This window comes from Centruroides vittatus, unplaced genomic scaffold (genome assembly GCF_030686945.1).
Source record: "Centruroides vittatus isolate TY-2023 unplaced genomic scaffold, ASM3068694v2 contig_595, whole genome shotgun sequence".
NCBI lineage: Eukaryota > Metazoa > Arthropoda > Arachnida > Scorpiones > Buthidae > Centruroides > Centruroides vittatus.
The window spans coordinates 237,295-256,892 of NW_027122359.1; the positions used below are offsets into that span (position 1 = coordinate 237,295).

The window sequence follows — 19,598 nt, forward strand, 5'->3', positions numbered from 1 at the left end:
ATAATTTTAAAGCAGTATATTTTATTTAGAATCAGTCTTAAATTTTTAATAGATAATGACGTATGCTATAAAAGACGATTTTAAGCGTAATTGGCAATCTATTTCAGTTTATATTTTTATTTGTAATTTGAATTTATGATTATCTTTGCATTCGTTTAGTCAAAGAATTCGTACTTCTGTGATTTCATTCGAATAATTAAATTTTTACGTATATATCAAAATGAAATAGGTATCGTAGTGTATCGACATTGTGCACTTGTTTTACAAAAAATAATACAAATGGAATTTATGTCATGAATTTTCATGTTATTATACAGCATACCCTAATTCGTTTGCCTATTTCAATGTTACGTGTTAGCACCTAAATATGCATTCTGTTGCATCGTGCCCAGGGTAGATGAGTTAATGCTTCATGCACATTTTTATACAATTATGCAACATTAACATTCTTGTATTCCACAGAAGCTCCCTACTTACAAAATAAATAAAAATTTGATATTCACCAAATTTTACCGAATCGTCCAAGAAATACTTGGATTACTAACTTTGGTTTTCATCATGGTAAAACTTTTAACACAGAAAATTACTAATTATGTGATCTACAACGATGCTAATATTAATATTTGCAGATTTTTAACATTGAATTATGCCCATAAAATATAAAAAGAAAGATCCATGTTCAACGATATAATCCATCCCACGACTCTTATTGTGCAAATTTTTTCCAACTAAAGAAGCAGTGTTACAACAACTAACTCATTATTTGACACTGCTAAATGTTTGCAATCGTGGTTTGATGAACTTCAAGATGTACTTAATCTTCCTCCTTCCTATAAACCGCTGAGATTTTTTAAGTGTGCCACCACTACGAATACCCATAAATAAGCGACGTCAGACAATCGGTTCTACCTTCCTACCGGTATTACTGATAGTTGCCAGTAGTTACAATGGCGTTTAGAAAATGTTACCTAAATAACCAACTGCGTTTAAAAATCACTGTTATGACGTCTCCGATTGTCCTGCGGTACTTATCGAGGTAACAGTGTGTGCCGTTAAACTTTTAAATTATTAAAAGTGACGAAGAAAAGATTGAGAATCTTTGCCATAAACAATCACCTCACACTCACAAAGAAATTAACAACGGAAATATTTTCTTACAACTATAATTTTTGATGTGCTTCTTGATTATCTTGTTTTTTATTTTAATATACGAACAAATGAAACAATATTTTATAAACAATAGCCTGAAATCTAACGTGTAACATTAAATATTAAAATAATTAGAGAATAAGAACTAAAAAGATAATAAAATTCAACAGCATTTAACAATAATATTGTTTCGTAATAATAAGTATTTTAAATAGGAGTCTCCAACGATTCATATGTTTGGAACGTTGCTGGATATATGGTAAAGAAATTTAGTTACTGTATTCAAAAATCATAATAATAATAAAATGGCTTATAAATAATTGTTTACTATTGTTTTTCAGGACGCAGTATCTATGGAATATGATGAAACTAAAAGACAAATAACAGGTGGAAAGTTATTTCCACTGTTTAAAGTTATCCACGAAAAACTAAAATTTAGGTAAGTGGCTTCCTCATTTCAATCTCAAAGTAAGTATTTTGCATTTAATCATAGAACTTTAACAGTGCATAGACTCGGCTTTTTATACTTTTTACTGTTACTTTTAATTATTGAAAATATTATTTTAATGTAGTTTTAAATTAAATCAAAAAGTGAAAAATAGTTATATAATTTATATAAATTGTTAATTATAATAATGCGTATTTCTATTTTAAATGTTATAGACCGTTCTGATTTCGTTTTAAACACGAAAAACAACAACTAAGCAATGACAAAATACTTTAACACTTACGCGCATAAGGTTTTCGATCGAAAGAAATTATTTAGAGCATTTAAATGTCAACATTAACGAAAAAAACTAAGAGAAAATTAATAAATGCAATAAAATTTCATACTTCTATTTGTGTAGCCAATTAAATCAGTTGATCAATTTTTCACAAATATTCAAATAAATAAAAATGTTCCCTCCAACCTACTCTACAGGAAAAATTTCAGTTCCACTCTATGCATATCTCACATCCGATAAAATAATAATGGTGAACTTGAGGAACACTATATTCATTATATCTAATTGAACGCTTCTAAGCGATTTACGAAGTAAAAGATACGAAAGTAGCAAATAAGACTAATCTTTAAAAAATCTAGAAACGAATTGCATAACTTTCATGGCTGTTATAAAATTTAATTTAAAAATAACTTTTACTAATTAATCTTATTAAATAATTAAAATTGCGTGTGGCGCCGTCTGTTATGATACTTTGTTATAAAAAGTTTTATGTTTTTAATTGTTATAAATACTAAAACCCTTAATTCTGAAGGTAGAGATAAGTTTCATAACAAATCACTAAATACTAACAAGTAAATCTTGAGTAACCCCAACCAACCCTACTCAACACTAACAAAATTTAGTAGCATCAATACTCCTTGTACAAGCTACTGTGCTAAATTTCTTTGCTCACTCTTAACCCCATCCTGTTATATTAGGCGAAATAGACGCAAACAGACAAAAAAACACATAAACATTCAAACACAAACATATATATCTACGGAATTTTTTTTCCTTTTTTTACTTTTTGGATTTAGGCTGTCTAGAAAACATGGAGATTTGCAAAAAGACTTGGAGGGTCAAATGTGGCACGCTTCCGCTACTATCTCTTGATATGTAGGCTATACATAAAATCTGGATAAGGAAAACATAAATATTTATATTTAGATGATGTTGTATGACAAATTTAATAGCAATGAAGAATCATTTTACTACAGGAAAATAATACTGTAATTATAGTTGTTATCGTTATTTACTCTTTAAATATGTCGAGTATTGTGATATGAGGAATTGTTGTATTTGAGGATATAATCTAAAACTGAAGAAAACAATAGCCCAAACTACTCTTTAGAAAGTACAACTATTATTGATAAAAATAATAGTTGTAGTAATCCTCTCATAACATTTTTATTGACCAATTCTGGATTTTTCCATCAAACTTCCTTGTTTGATTTTTTCTCTTCTTCTGCATTCTGCATATTTGTTTTTCTTGTTTATCCTTCTGCTGCGCAACATTCAAATATTTTCTTTTCAAGTTTATGCTGAATATGACTAAGACGTAATGTAAGCACTTTTTAAGAACGAATAAAGATTTTTTGAGCATTCACTATCATCAGTCCTCGGATTTTCTGAATTTATCTAAGAATCCGAGGAGGGTTTCGAAAATAACACATTTTGCTTCTCACTGACTAAAAAATAAACTTTTTACATTTTTTGAACCGAAATCAACAAAAATGCTCGATTTATTGGATTTTCTTGCAACTTTTTAAAATACCTACATAATTTTCAGAGAAATACTGTCATGTATGCTATCCTTGATACTATTGTAGGTATCAAAAAACCATTTCGGAATTCAGAACGGAAACAGACGCACCTTCGAACATCATTTTGTGAACAATGCTGTAAGGTTGAATTATTTTATGCCAGATGCAGGTTTTTTTTATTGATGAAAATAAAAATTATTAACGTCTTGACTATCTTTTGAGTTAAATTAAATTTATTCGGTAACTTTCTGGTTACTTTTTAATAAATTATTTGTGATAGTGTGAAGTGCAGAAGTGTGCGCAGCCTCGAAGTTTTATATTCAACTACAGACTAGGAAATTTAATGGAAAAACATAAAAGCTCTGTGTCTCAACATCTGCTGAAGTGAATGAGCGAAGCGAAGTTAGCCGATAGAGACTTCACAGTGGATGGCTCAAAGTGTTCTCAAGGTCAAATGGATATCAAAATGGATTTGTTTGCATGAAGAAATCACATTTTGAGGATCATGTGCGTTCTACAAGACATGTGCAAGCAGCATGTCGACAGGATCGAACATCTGAGATGCTACTCAGAAAAATGGAATCTCAAGATCAAAGAAATATTTTCCATAGATACGGGAAAGACCTGTATAGGATGCAATATATAATTGCATAAGTTAAAGCATCCTATGCCCAAGAAGCACTTAGAAAAATACACGAAACAGAATCCTCCTGGTGAATCAACACTGCGGGAGAATAATCTTCCACGTGTTTATCAGGAAGGGCTTGAAAAAATCCGCAAAGTATTAAAAGCAAGAGGTTGTCACTTAAAGAATCTTTAAAAATATATCAAACAGTAAAAGATTCTATAAAAAAACGCTTCCTGGTATATTTGAAAGGAAACTTCTGGCGAAGCTGGCGGCGATTTTCGAGATCAGTGGTTTTTCTGCGCTTCGCAAAGTTAATAGCTGTCTAGTTAGAGATCCTCAGGGATCTCTAACCAGACAGCTATTAACTTTGCTAGGCTTGCCAATGTACTGTACCTTTGCTGAAATACTATCTTGTGACTACGTTCGAGGCAAAGAGAAATTTTTCATCGTATAAAAACATTTTCACTGACTGTCGACGCAGTCTTACAAAAGAAAATAATAGATTTCTTGTATGCGCATGGTCATATTTAAACAGTTTATAATATTGTAGACTTCACTAATTAGTAGACAGATAACTGAAGAAAATTTGATAATTTTGTTTTATTTTTATTATTATTTTTTGTTCCAAAAATACATCCAAAACACGATCTTTTTGATCTGATTTCGGATCTGAAACTCCACTTTTATCGATCCGAAAAATCCGAGGCTTAATTATCATATTGCTTCACCATTTTTGTATATTGGATTAAACTAATTCATGAGTATAATATTAGTAATCCTCATTCTATTAGAAAATTAAATACGTGTAATATATTGTTTAAAACCATTATCTTCACAATCCACTTGTCAGCAACAAAATATGAAAAGCCTGCTGAAACGTAAGGCATTTGCAAAATAATTGTGTTATTGAGTGAACAGTTTACAGTTTTTTTGATTTTCTGAGTGTACTCCACTCACCTGTGATGTATATACTTCGACATTTTTTTTTTTTTTTCGCTGTAACTTGCTTGTATATGATTGTTTCCTTTTTGTAAATTTCTCTAATGAAATTAAAATTAATATTTTATTATAACTGCATTATGTATCTTTTACAAATTTCTATACTACATGTGAAAAAAACGATAAGATTGCTATTGTATATTCGAATAATTCGGTGGCGGAAGGAATGTCGAAACCGGGTCAGTCTCCAATCAGCCAGATTATATAGGCATTAACACATGCGGTTTACAGTGCACCAACCTCACCCGGTTTAGCTGGTAGAAGCGACACACTCGTAAAGAGTACAGCTTTATATCCCGGAGCGGTTGTGGGCTGTTATCCGCCTGCCTATCAACTTCCAAGCAGCCAGATTATAGGCATTGGCGCATGCGCTTTACATAGCACAAACGTCACGGTTTAGCTGGTAGAAGCGACACACGCGTAAAGAGTACGCGACTTTATATCCCGGAGCGGTTGTGGGCTGTTAGCCGCCTGCTAGATATTCGGCCACCCTCGCCCGATTATGTGAATAACGAGAAGACTAGATCAACGGCGGGCAATCCGGGGCCAGCTACGGCTGGCGAAAAGTTTCTATCCGGCCCGCGAGATCTTTAATAGATTATTAAATTGGAAAAATAACTAATTAATATTAATCAAATTGAAGACAAGTCTGCCCAAGAGGGACCACCATTTATTTTGCGCTCCAGACTAAAAACATACACATATGGCGACAGGCCTTCCTTTTTAGGCTTCATGTCGCCAAAGGTAAAAAAGTCCTTTAAAAAACACAAACATCCAGTTAAAACTAGGAGTCGGTGACACACAGACGTCTTACTCTTCAACCATCCAGCCAGTGGGTGTTTCCGCTTTTTTATCTGCTGGAACAAGCGCTGGAAAATGCAAATTTTAAAGCTGCACCCTGGCGTCGGTATTTTAAATTTTCTTTTTGTCGATTTTTCCGACCGATGGCGAGATTATTATTAATCAAATTGAAGACAAGTCTGCCCAAGAGGGACCACCATTTATTTTGCGCTCCAGACTAAAAACATACACATATGGCGACAGGCCTTCCTTTTTAGGCTTCATGTCGCCAAAGGTAAAAAAGTCCTTTAAAAAACACAAACATCCAGTTAAAACTAGGAGTCGGTGACACACAGACGTCTTACTCTTCAACCATCCAGCCAGTGGGTGTTTCCGCTTTTTTATCTGCTGGAACAAGCGCTGGAAAATGCAAATTTTAAAGCTGCACCCTGGCGTCGGTATTTTAAAATTTCTTTTTGTCGATTTTTCCGACCGATGGCGAGATTATTATTAATCAAATTGAAGACAAGTCTGCCCAAGAGGGACCACCATTTATTTTGCGCTCCAGACTAAAAACATACACATATGGCGACAGGCCTTCCTTTTTAGGCTTCATGTCGCCAAAGGTAAAAAAGTCCTTTAAAAAACACAAACATCCAGTTAAAACTAGGAGTCGGTGACACACAGACGTCTTACTCTTCAACCATCCAGCCAGTGGGTGTTTCCGCTTTTTTATCTGCTGGAACAAGCGCTGGAAAATGCAAATTTTAAAGCTGCACCCTGGCGTCGGTATTTTAAATTTTCTTTTTGTCGATTTTTCCGACCGATGGCGAGATTATATTACCCGAGATTATTCCGACCCTGTCGACAAAAACTAATTAATAGTTATTTTTCCAATTCTTTGTAATTTTCGAAAACGATAAGAGAAATAAATGTAGTAATTAACTTTTTATTTATTTATTTCATATTTGCAGACTAAAAAAATTACGAGTCACAAGAAGGCGTCAATTAACTACTACGGCGCGGAAAAAAACGTAAAATTTATTTTGGCCCATGTTATAAAAAGGGTTGCCCACCGTAGACTAGATTTATAACTTAACCCAACCGATAGGAATTTACTGGCACGTTTTTATGATAGTTCTGTATAGTTGACAGGAGTTTAAAAAAACTCCATTAAAATATTTGATATATTTATTCTGCGTTTATTCCGCTCTCCCATCTTATATTACTTACGGATTTCAATGTTAAACTGGTGATATTACAATTTAGTATGTCCCATCTGTAAGGGGATGCAGAAAAAACGTGTACAATTCTAGTACAGTGTTAAAAATTAACTGTTACTTTGGCAGCATCATTTACAACCAAATTTAATGAATGAGACGTACAGTACATACAATGGTACAAAAAAAAAAGCTCTAGAATTTATTTTCCTTAAATTTACGATTTATATATCCGTTGTCATAAAAATTTGTCTTTCCACTGTTTTCCCAAGACTACAGATATTCAGGTACAAAGTAACTGGTTTCGACTTATTTCTACTTAAGAAGTGACTAAATAATTAAGAGATTAGGGAATGGGGACATAAATAAAACCCTGTTGAAAGAGCCAGAATTTTACTTCAACAAAAGCTTAACAGAACCAATCACTCGCTCAGTACAGTGGGAAACTGATTTCCGTGTACATCTGGTATTAAAACGAATTAGTTAGAAAACGAATGACTATTAAGTTTAACATAGTTAGATTTTTACAGCTACGGTGAGAAACGTTTAAAATTTACAACAGCCCTGTGGCGTCCTTTGAGATATACTAGTGATGCAACAAAAGAGGCATTTGACATTGACCGGTATCGGCACCCTCGGGATTTGGCACGCACACACTCACTACACACCTACCTGGACCGGCACTAGTTCCATCCATTAGCTACTCGTATCAAGATATTTGACTAAGTGGATTGTTTTAAGATTTAAAAAGTAAAGACTATTTTATGTTATTTTTATGTACGTTTCTTTACAAAGCTATATTTTAATTATAATTTTCTTTAAAAGTATATTAATACAATCGAACAATACATTGTACCAGGTATGTATATCCATCGCACATTTTATTTCACCGAGTAAGTTTTATATAATTTATTTTTAATTTTAGCCCTTATATCGTGGCTAGCGATTCAGAATGTAATTGTGATATTAAAAATACATTTAGAGAAGTCTACAGTTTTTACTGGCTTATCGAACAAATGAATACGAATGGACCCTAGACCAGTGATTCTTAACAGGGGGCCGCGGCCCCTTGGGGTCCATCAGAAGTTTGCCGGGGGCCGCCAAATTATGCAAAATTTCCTTCAGAATATAATAAAAAGAAAATTGATGTATAATCCGAATATCGTATTGGAAAGTGAAATAAGAAAGATAAAGTTTTCCTATTTAGTTTTTATTTATTTATTTTGTATTTCTTCCTACATACAACTTTGTTAGTACAGAAGAAATAAATGTAAATATGCTACTTACACCGCAGTATTTACTTCTTTTATTCCAAAGCAATTTTAAGAAACTATTAATGCTTGGAATTTTAAAAATAATTAGGAAAAATAGTAGGCTTTGAAAATTTAAATATTTTTGCAAAAGTTATGCAAAATCCTTACCACAAGTGGGCGTTTTAGTTTTAGTTTAATTTTAGCATCGACATTGGATCGATTTATCGACATGTTTCTTATTTTATTTTCTGTTAAAAATTAATGAGTTTTCATGTTTAATTGTGAAGTTTGAATGTTATTTAAATAGATAATGAAATATTATCAAATATAAATTATTATTAAAAAATGGGGGTCACAAAAAAATTATGAAATATTTGGTGGGCGGCGAGTATAAAAAGGTTAAGAACCACTGCCCTAGACCATCACTGACGCGCAATTAACTGATTGCCCCTGGAAGTCGGCTTCTTACAGCAACACAGCTTCCCTGTCATGAAACGTAAGGCATTTGCAAAATAATTGTGTTATTGAGTGAACAGTTTACAGTTTTTTTGATTTTCTGAGTGTACTCCACTCACCTGTGATGTATATACTTCGACATTTTTTTTTTTTTTTCGCTGTAACTTGCTTGTATATGATTGTTTCCTTTTTGTAAATTTCTCTAATGAAATAGCGTGCAGCGTTTTATGCTTGTATTCTTTAGTGTTATTCTTGTCTTATTATCAACTTATACTTCTGTGTTGTTTGGCCTTGTGTTTGTCCTTATTTATCAATGATTTTATATAGGTCTGAGAAATAAGCCATAACTCATTATATTACTTCTCAGTTCTTAGCAAAGAAATAAATATAATATAATATTCTAATGTTATTATACTTTTAACATGTTTCTAATAAGTAACCTTATGAACACTTGTTACATTAGTAACAATATATTCAAATTTTTAAACTTTTTGTGTATTCAATATATAAAAAATATTAATTATACACTTATGCAGATCTATTTATATGTATTAAAAATGAAAGCCCTACTAAAATTAATTTACAATTTGAAAGAAAATTGAACATGACAAAACAACAATACAAGCATAAAAATGTCGTTAAAATAATTTATGTATGGGATCTTATAAAGTAAGTTTACAGTCAGGATAAACTACAATTATTTCATTAAATGCTAGTGTATAAAAAAAAAGAGTAAGAAAGGGGGATTACCGTTGAAAGTATAATAAAAGTAAAACCAAACTGAATCATCATTGTAGACAAAGGAGAATGATTTCTATTTTTTTCCTAGAGATAAAGTAACAAACTAAATTAAACACCAGAACTCTTGCTGAGCTTACTGCAATTTAATATTCATACGCATTCAGTCCTATTCTTATAGGTCATTCTTCAGGAAATTATAGTTCCACAAAGGAAATGGCCTATAAGAATAGGCTGAAAGCGTATGAATATTAAATTGCAGTAAGCTCAGCAAGTGTTCCGGTGTTTAATTTAGTTGTAGATAAACCGCTGAGGAAGTGAGGATAAACGTAACATAGTTAATATAATATTAATACAAGAGTTTTACGTAGTTTTTTAAATCATACCATGAAAAGTTTTTTAGTTTATTAAGTCAAGACGTTTAAAAATGTGTGAAGTAAAACAAGCATCAGAAATTGTTTACGTGTAGTGCATTAAATGTAGGTTAATATAGAGTATCCTGCACTTATATTTAAAAAAATTGAAAGGTAATAGAAAACTCCAGTGAAAGTTGTGTTACCTGAATAATTTTTTGTTGATTTCATATATATTTCATATAATAATCAATGCATAAAAACATATATAAATACAAAAAACGTATAAAAACGTATAATAATGAAACTACTTGACGTTCGCAAACGACACTATGTTGGCTGATATTTGTAAATATTTCTTACAGTGGAATCTACAGAAAAAGAGAAGTGCAATAAAAGAGAGAATTATCATGCATCTCAGAACGCGAAAACGACAAATGATACAAAAGTAAAAGCTGCTTACAGCTGTTAAAATATACAATGTCACTACGAGGAATAATTTGATATTCCTGAATATTTTAGTCAATTTGTATAATTATTGTACATTTCAAAATATTTCTGAAGGTCGTAATTCACCTACAAATGCTGAAGTTTTCACAATTATATCATTCAAATGTTAATTTATTTCGGCATATTTTTTAATATTATTTTTAATGCATATATGTAGGCTATATTCCCGTTCTAAAAGTATTGCTTTGATTAACTAATAGCTCTATTCTCTTATCTTTTACATGATGTTAAAACAAAACATTTTATCTTAGTTTTAAAGAAATATTTTAACTAAATATAAAATATAAGACAAGAAATTAGAAATTTTTCAGGTTAATTATTTTGCATATATTTAATTGTGACCTTTAAATAGTTACATTATAGTGCATCCGATAGAAAGAGTCTTTGGATATAAAGATGAAAGTGGTAAGTGGTACGGAATTACAGGGCAAGTTGCAAACCAGGTGAGTAAACATAAAATTCAAGTGTTAAAAATAAGTTAATGTGTAAAAAACTAATTTTACAATGAAAGATCTAAAAAATAATAAATAGATAATTTGTCTAAGCCACGAAAATTAGGCGTATTAATATAAATATATTGTCATTCCACTTTAACAATTAAACCTTGCGCCCCACAACATGAAAAGTTGTTAAGTTGTAATAAAATTGAGTTACATAGAGTAACGAATGTATACGATTGTCAGTCGATGCGTAATCTTTGATTAATTGATAACCAATCTATAGTTATAACCAAACACGAAATGGACAACAAATAGAATGTTTTAGTGTGCAAATGAAGGAAAAATTTCACAGATACTACATTATTAAAGTCATAACAGGCATAGTTTAAATAGATTGAAAAAATACATCGTTCATACTCTAAACATTTACTTTAAAAGACATTAAAAAAGAAAAAACACAATCTCTAAATTAATTAAAGAACATCAGGAGAATCGACAATAAAAAAAGCTATCTCCTTTGCTTTTCAATTTCTAATTAAATTTTAGAAAAATATGTTAGGTACAAACTGAATATTTTTAGCAGTTCCGATCAAAAATAGAGATTTTACACATTTTTTTTTATGCTGATGACCTATGTAACAAATAATAACAAATGTAGAAGGTCAACAAAAATGAAAAAATGAAATTATTATATGTAGTGTACATTATTAATTTCAAAAAGTACAATAGTTCACTTTATGGGTAAAACTAAATCGAATATACGTGTCACGCACTTTTTCATAAAAGTATATATATATTGTGTTTACTCATCACCTTCAAAACTACGTAATACTTTAGCTGTTCCTATTTTTCAAACTTGTTCCGTTGCTTTCTTAAGCCGTTGTCGCACCATGCGAATTCCAGCCGCACAGGCATCTGCAACCCCGACGGCTGTTCCCGTTCACTGGTAAACCCCCTTTGAAAACCGGCGAGACTGCAACCGCGACTAGAAACAAAAGTTAAATAAGAAAAGTGGCTAAAATTCGGTAAATACTCTAAAGTGCAACGTAGAATGTCAGTAAATTCACGAAACTAGTCAAAAACAAACTACTAATTTTATTGTTTTATAGGGTCACATGTTTCCGAGTTGCAACGTGTGACCACGAGAAGATGCGCGCGACTCGCGCTTGATGCAATTGTGGTCGCCTACACGGCTGGAAATCGCATGGTGTGACCCGGGTTTTAGTCTTACTGTGACATTTGAACACTTGGTTTGTAGTAATGTTTATACGATATTTTCAGCCACTTTAAATATTGCATAACATCTAAGTACTCTTTTTTCCCTCCTGTATCTCTTGTAAATTTATAGATAATTCTCATTTATTTTTTACTTAATCGTTCCACTGCTTGTTACTAAAGTATCTGGTAAAGGGTCTTAGAGACAGTAATACTGGGTTGGTCGGAAAGTAATTTCGTTTTTTTATTACTAGAGGAATTAAATGTATTTTTATCAGCCAACTTGATTTTAAACCACATTTTCATTATATAATCTGACAGCTGACATTTTAAGTCTTATTTATAAAAAATTTTGTTTGACTCAGTACAATTGTTTTTTTTTTCGGTGTCCAACGAAAGATGGAAAATCGAAATCATCATTTTCGGCATATTTTGCTTTTTATAACTAAAACACTAAAATGCTGTTCAAACAAGAAAAAAATTGTGGTACATGTTTGATGAAGATGTGTTGTAAGAAAGACAGTGCGAAAACTGGTTTACAAAATTGCGTTCTGGCAATATTAATATCGAATCTTCAAATGGCCACCCATTCTGGATGGCCATTTGAAGCCAATGAAAACAAAATAAAGGTACTGATTGAAGCAATCTGCCGTATAACAACGCGTGAAATCACTACGAGATTAAATCTGTTAAATTGAACCGTTTGTTATTACTTAAAACGAATTGGTTTCGTTTCAAATCTCGATATATGGGTTCCACACGTTATTAAAAACAGATGCTCTCTATGGTGGGATTTTAAAGAAATTTTTTTTGAACTTTTACCAGACAATTTAACAATTGATTCGAAAGTGTACTGCCATCTAGTAAACAAATTGAGTAATATCATCAAACAGAAAAGGCCAGAATTGATCAACAAACAAAGTGTAGTGTTTTATCACGATAATGCCAAATTTCACACAAGTTTGGTAACTCGTCAAAAACTGTTATAGCTTAGATGGAATGTGTTATCACACCAACCATTTTCGCCAGATCGGGCACACTCAGATTATTACTTGTTCCGGTCTATACAAGTTTTTTTTTAACTGTAAGACATTTATTTGAAATGACAATGTCAAAAATCACTTGAATCAGTTTTTTGTAAACAACGATCAAAACTTTTATGAATGTGAAATCATGCTACTACCAGAAACAATGAAAACAGGTATTTGAACAAAATGGTCAATATATAATTCAATAAAATATTTATTTATTATAAGAATATTGCGTTTATTTTTCTATGGAAAAAACGAAAATATTTTCCGAACCCAATAGAACATTCTATATAATCTGTATATACTATTTTCACAGTATAATATGAAAAAGTAATTATTAATATCTAGTAAACTGGACATTTTCCCTGCAAAACCTCCATAGGGATTAAACATATTTGATATAAAATATTCACAAAATTAAATTTCTGTGTTTTAGATCGATTAAATCGAAAACAAATTAGTATCAATCTTCGGACATCTTAATCCTCCAATACCCTTAAAGCCAATACAAAATATATAACTGCACAAGAATTTAAATTGATATTTTGTTATCTAACATTGTAAACTTCATTTATTATAACTTCGGTTTTTATAATTAATTTTTTAATTCAGAAAGCAGATGTGGCCTTTGTACCTGTAGGCATCAATTACGAACGCTTCTCTGCAATGGAGTTTACGTCAGCTTTTTCTTTCTATCCTGTAGTTTTTTTTATTAAAGCTCCGGATAAAGTTTATGATTGGAATTCTGTTACGAAGCCTTTTACTATAAATGTAAGTAGCCTAATAATAACAAGTCGTAAACTATAAAACTCAAACATTAAGTTATATTTTATGTAATCAGGTTTGGATCGCTATATTTTCTATTGCATTGATATATGGACTAACGCTGTATAAAGTGCTAGAGAAAGACTTTATCGCTGCAAAAACAGGAAAACGATTGACTCTACGTAGAGTTTTTTGGAATTTAGTTTGTACATTTCTTGGTGAAGGTAAAATACTTTAATTATAATGTAACTTAAATTCTGAGCTTTATAAAGAAAAAGTCTTTTAAATTCAATTCAGGATTGAATCTAGACAAAGTGAAAAGATTTGCATCCAGATTCATGATAGGAATCTGGTTTTTATCGATTGTCGTTTTGATATCCAGTTACAGCGGAACGTTAATGTCTTTTATGACATGTCCTTTAACTGAGCCTTTTCCGAGAGATTTTCAAGAACTTCCTGTTTTTGTCCGCAACGGCGAGTACTCATGTGGAGCGTGCAAGGGATTTCTTACTTGGAAAGACATTATGGTAAGTGTTTTGAATTTAAAAATTTATAACTTCTTGTATGGAAGGCTGTCCTCTTCAGTGTTTTTTTTTTAATTTCAGGATTTGATCAATATAACGGTTGTGTTTTATATTAATATAATTATTAATTTTAGGAATCGAAGTCAGAAAATATTAAAATTTTAAGTGAAAACATTCTGTCAAATAATAACAACATGGATATGGAAGAAGGCATTAAAAAGGCACAGAATGAACGATTTGCATACATAACGATTAAACCTGTGTTAAATCAGTACATCAGTAAAGTAGAAAGGCATAAATATGTGATTTCGAAAGATACTTTTCATACATATATGATCGCTTATCCAATCAGAAAGAATTTTCCATTTAAGAAGGATATAACTAACATGTAAAAAATTTGTAAATTCATTTATACTGCATACAACATTTAATATTTATTTTTATATATTTAAAACAATCTTATTCTAGAGTATCTCGCATGTTTGAAGCAGGAATTTTTGAGAAATTGTATCTTCAAGAAATTGAAGAATTCCAAGAAGCATCTGAATTCCAACCATTGTTAATTGAAGATATTAAAAGTCCTCTGTTACTTATGGGCATTGGATATGTAGTGTCTTTAATCTGCTTAATTATTGAAATAATATTAACAAAAGTAGTTAGAATTGTTACCTGCAATCCACTTTATTAATATTCAATTATGAAAAATAACTATTATAATAATTCTGTTGATCATTTTAACACAGAGAAGATAAAACTTTATATTTTCTTCACTCTGTCTATTAATTATACTGGATAGAACAGAGCATTAAGTAATTGACTATTTTCAATTTTATTCTAGACAGTTCAATATTGTATTTCGCATTACATAGAGAAAATTTAAATTTATTACGATATTGATATTAATTGATTCTAAATAATGTAATTCTTTAAAACAATAATTATATATAATAATCAACTTTACAATTTCCAACTTTATAATGTGTTGTATTGTGTAAATTTGATTAATGTGAAAAATAACACGAAATTTCATAAAATCACTTCCATTTGCATGACAGTTTTCTCGAAATTACCATGGACTAAGAAATATCTATTGTTAGTAAAACACTGTATTTGAAATATTTATATACTTAACTAGTTGTTATTTAGGGTACGTAAATAACAACTAGTTTTGTCATGTGAAAATAATCATTCGTTAATTACATATATTCGAAATACTGTATTCAAACATTCTTTCGTACATTGTAAAATACAATTTTGAAATTATGTATAGAAGTATGAAATAAACGAAAATTAATTTTACAGCTCACTTTAGAATTTGTTATTTGTTATCATATGATTATCATTTAATTAGTTTTTACCGATAATAGAAGACAGAAAACATTTGCTAATTTGCACCGTGTTAAAAATAAATTACCCTAATCATATGTCGATAATCACGATATAAAGAAAATTTTACTCCAGTTTAAATTTCAATTAATTATGTAAATTTAACTCAGAATTTATCAGCAGTAAAAGAGATTGAGACTCCTGACCAGATACTCTAAACATTTTCATTCTGTTAACATTATTTCTAATTTCAGAATGAAGATTTATATTACACTAACAAGAAAAAAATTGTGGTACATGTTTGATGAAGATGTGTTGTAAGAAAGACAGTGCGAAAACTGGTATACAAAATTGCGTTCTGGCAATATTAATATCGAATCTTCAAATGGCCACCCATTCTGGATGGCCATTTGAAGCCAATGAAAACAAAATAAAGGTACTGATTGAAGCAATCTGCCGTATAACAACACGTGAAATCACTACGAGATTAAATCTGTTAAATTGAACCGTTTGTTATTACTTAAAACGATATATGGGTTCCACATGTTATTAAAAACAGATGCTCTCTATGGTGGGATTTTAAAGAAATTTTTTTTGAACTTTTACCAGACAATTTAACAATTGATTCGAAAGTGTACTGCCATCGAGTAAACAAATTGAGTAATATCATCAAACAGAAAAGGCCAGAATTGATCAACAAACAAAGTGTAGTGTTTTATCACGATAATGCCAAATTTCACACAAGTTTGGTAACTGGTCAAAAACTGTTATAGCTTAGATGGAATGTGAAATGAACACTAAGTTTATTAAACACTGTAAACCTTACTGTGTTTGTCTCTTCTGAAGTTAGTTTCATGATAATATTTCGTTTCATTTTTAATATCGAAAACATGAAAACATGAACCTCTTTCAATATTTGCTGCACTTTCTTTTGAGGGTCCGAACGAAACAACCCTGTTTTTCGATCGTTGTTTATTCTTTACAGAGATAACGATTATCCAATCCTGAGCTGGACAGGTAACGTACCTTCAGGTTCACTCCCGAAACAGAGATTTTTATTATAATTCAATAAATTTATTCTCTTTAATTAAAAAGTAAAACATACTTCACAAGCTTCTTTTGGTACAAGTATTTGCCACACTATTGACAGCAGAAATACTGACTGAAATGCAACTACATCAAAAAGAATAATAATATTAATTTATCATTTTTTATTACTTTAAAAACTTGATGAACTTTTAATTTTATACTTATATTACATTGGATTGGATTAAATTAATCAAATAATCCTAGGGAATCCCATGGGCTATGTGCCGAGAATGGTGCTTCTTGATAGGACTGTAGTTAGGTGTCAGACAATTAAATTTACTCAAAAATGTCCACATGGCCACTTTGCCACGAGTGAATGAACACAAATTATTTCCTTGGACACTGGCAAGCAATTTAAAATTGAAAGCATGCTTCTACTAAGACTTCATAGTTAATTGTTCACAAGTTTGTACCAAACAGAAAATCATTTTTATAACATGACCGAAAACAAACATTTTTGTAAAATACTCCTTGTATTTCCACTCAAGTAAGAGCTTACCCACCAGTGGAAATGCGCATAAAACCATTGTAAACTGATTGTGTGTTTGCGCCTCGCCAACGGCTTAGTCACGTTTAGTTTTCTTCATGTTAATAACACCTAAATAGATTCCAATTTGCAACAGTCTTTCCGGGAAGCATCCCTCCAGCTGATCGCCCACGTATTACGTTGCTTTAAACAAATAAACGAAACCAAAGCAAGAGGATGCTGTTATAAGCAAAAATAGTTTATTTTTCCTGCTTTTACATATAACAGAGGGAAAGTATGGCAATCGGCCAAAAAATGGCCTTCTCCCCAAGATTTTCATTTTTGAACTCGAAACTCGAGAGTGAAAAAAATTCGAAGTTTTTCTTTATGTATGGATGTTAGTGTGTAGGGAGGGCACTATTTTTTACCCTATCTAAAGCTTGATAACTGCTGTGTCTTTCCTCGAAAATTTCCAAAATTTTGCAGTGAGGTTGGCTTATTAGGGGGGCTGATGCTGTTAAATTTTAATAATTAAAAATTGAGGGAATAAAAAGAAAAATCGGATTGTGTGCAGGGCCGGATTTACATAAGAGTATTTGGGGCCAGTGCCCAGGAATCCCACAAAATAGGGGCCCCCACAAAACTATGTTTAAACAAATTTTTTTCTATTACTGCGACAGCCTAATTTGGCTTATTCGTGAGGGCCACAAGCAGAGAAAACCCATGAAAAAAACCTATGAAACATCGGTAAATTTGTGGAAAAAATTTTACATAAGTATTTTTCAATTAAATTAAAATAATTAGTTTTACACAATAAATTATATGTATGTTTACAATAACCTTATTACTACTCAGACACCTTATACTTCTGAGAAATTATTAATTTAATTATGCAAACGTTTTCCACCTGTTCCACAGGTCATCTTCAAGCAATTTCTTACTTCTGGAATGTTATCTCGTGCAGGTTCGAATATATATGCGCACGATATTTCAAAATTTTTAAAAAAACCGTTGGAACATTCCATGTAAAATATAAAATATAAACAATAATAAAAACATTAATAAAATTGATTAAATAAACATATTGATCCGCTAAATAATAATTTAAGGGACGTAAACTAACATAATATATATCTATATTTTTATACGGGATGAGGATATGCTGTATGCTTGATTAAATGGGGTGTTTGTCAATCATGAATTTCCACGCAGTTGGCAAATTCGTTGCGTCTTTATAGTTCAAACATCTACCTGTTGTCCCTGATTTGTATATTTCAAATTTTTCCATGGTTAATGCTAACGATGGTGAGCGTACTTGTTGGATAACTTTGGCTTCATTCCAATTAATTACTGATCCCTCAGTTTGTGCCATTTTTGATAAGGTGGTAGTGCAGTGCCCTTTACTGATGTCATACATATGTTCTTTTAGTCTTTTGTTTAAGCCTCTGTTAGTGACTCCTATGTATTCTTTATTCAGGTCCAATTGATCATTTTCGTATGGGATTTTATAGACCCCAGAGCATTCATCCGCTTTTGTGCTATCTTTGTCGTTCCTGAGGGCACTGTAGATGGTGGGTGCGCGCTTATAAATCAGCTTTGCATTCTTACATTTGGCTATTTCCTTCATTATCGTGGACAATCCTTCTCTGTACGTGAATTTAGTTATTTCCCCGTTTGCATTTCCTTTCGGTTTCTTTTTATTAGGTGTTATGTAATACTTTATTAGTGGCGGATCGTTTGATGTGGTTGGAATGTATAGTGGGTCATGCGTGGGTTTGATATATACTTTCGTAGATAAGGAACCTTCTTTAAATGTAACACTGATATCCAAAAAATGTACTTCTGTTGTGCTGAGCTGTTCCAGTTTTAGCATCAGGCCATGGTTATTCGAATTCATAATGAATTCGAATAACCATGCTGTGAATTCTATGCTATAACCATGCTATGAATTCGAATAATCCACTTCCAATTCATCTGCAACAAGTGCAGGCAATTTTTCGACATCATCAAAATTTTCTGTAACAAAAACACAGGCGGCCACCTGACCTCCTATGCATTGCTAATAGCACCATAGAAAGTATTATTACATACAGCATCCCTAGTATAGCAACCCTTACCAAGACATAGCTCCACACTTTAGAGGCTATTCAAAACCAATTCATTAATCCCAGCCTTTGTCTTTCTATCTCTACCAATGACAACATAACACTCTGCACTGCTAATCAAACCTGTCCCGAACGCCACTTCCACCAATGCATCATTAAACAATATTGCACTTACATCAAAAACTCTACTACTGATCTCCCTTCCATTCCATTATTCAAAACATATGCAACAATACGGGTGCATTCCTTTTTAAGATACCTTTCGTTTGTTTCACCCATTCCTGGCTTTCCTGCACGAAATAC

The 19,598-nt window shown here is 31.5% G+C and overlaps 2 protein-coding genes across 2 annotated transcripts; one reads left to right on the forward strand and one right to left on the reverse strand.

Moving 5' to 3' along the window:
- The first annotated feature begins 1,272 nt into the window (after positions 1-1,272).
- On the forward strand, positions 1,273-14,425 carry LOC136979185 (glutamate receptor ionotropic, kainate glr-3-like). The gene is made up of 7 exons (XM_067275116.1): positions 1,273-1,408; positions 1,491-1,588; positions 10,687-10,777; positions 13,633-13,791; positions 13,862-14,009; positions 14,083-14,312; positions 14,357-14,425. Exons 1-7 carry the CDS (start codon positions 1,406-1,408, stop codon positions 14,423-14,425), a joined length of 798 nt encoding a protein of 265 aa, XP_067131217.1. The 5' UTR covers positions 1,273-1,405.
- A 3,939-nt stretch (positions 14,426-18,364) lies between these two features.
- LOC136979186 (uncharacterized) lies at positions 18,365-19,087 on the reverse strand. Its single transcript, XM_067275118.1, has one exon. It carries the CDS (start codon positions 19,085-19,087, stop codon positions 18,365-18,367), a length of 723 nt encoding a protein of 240 aa, XP_067131219.1.
- Positions 19,088-19,598: the final 511 nt, after the last annotated feature.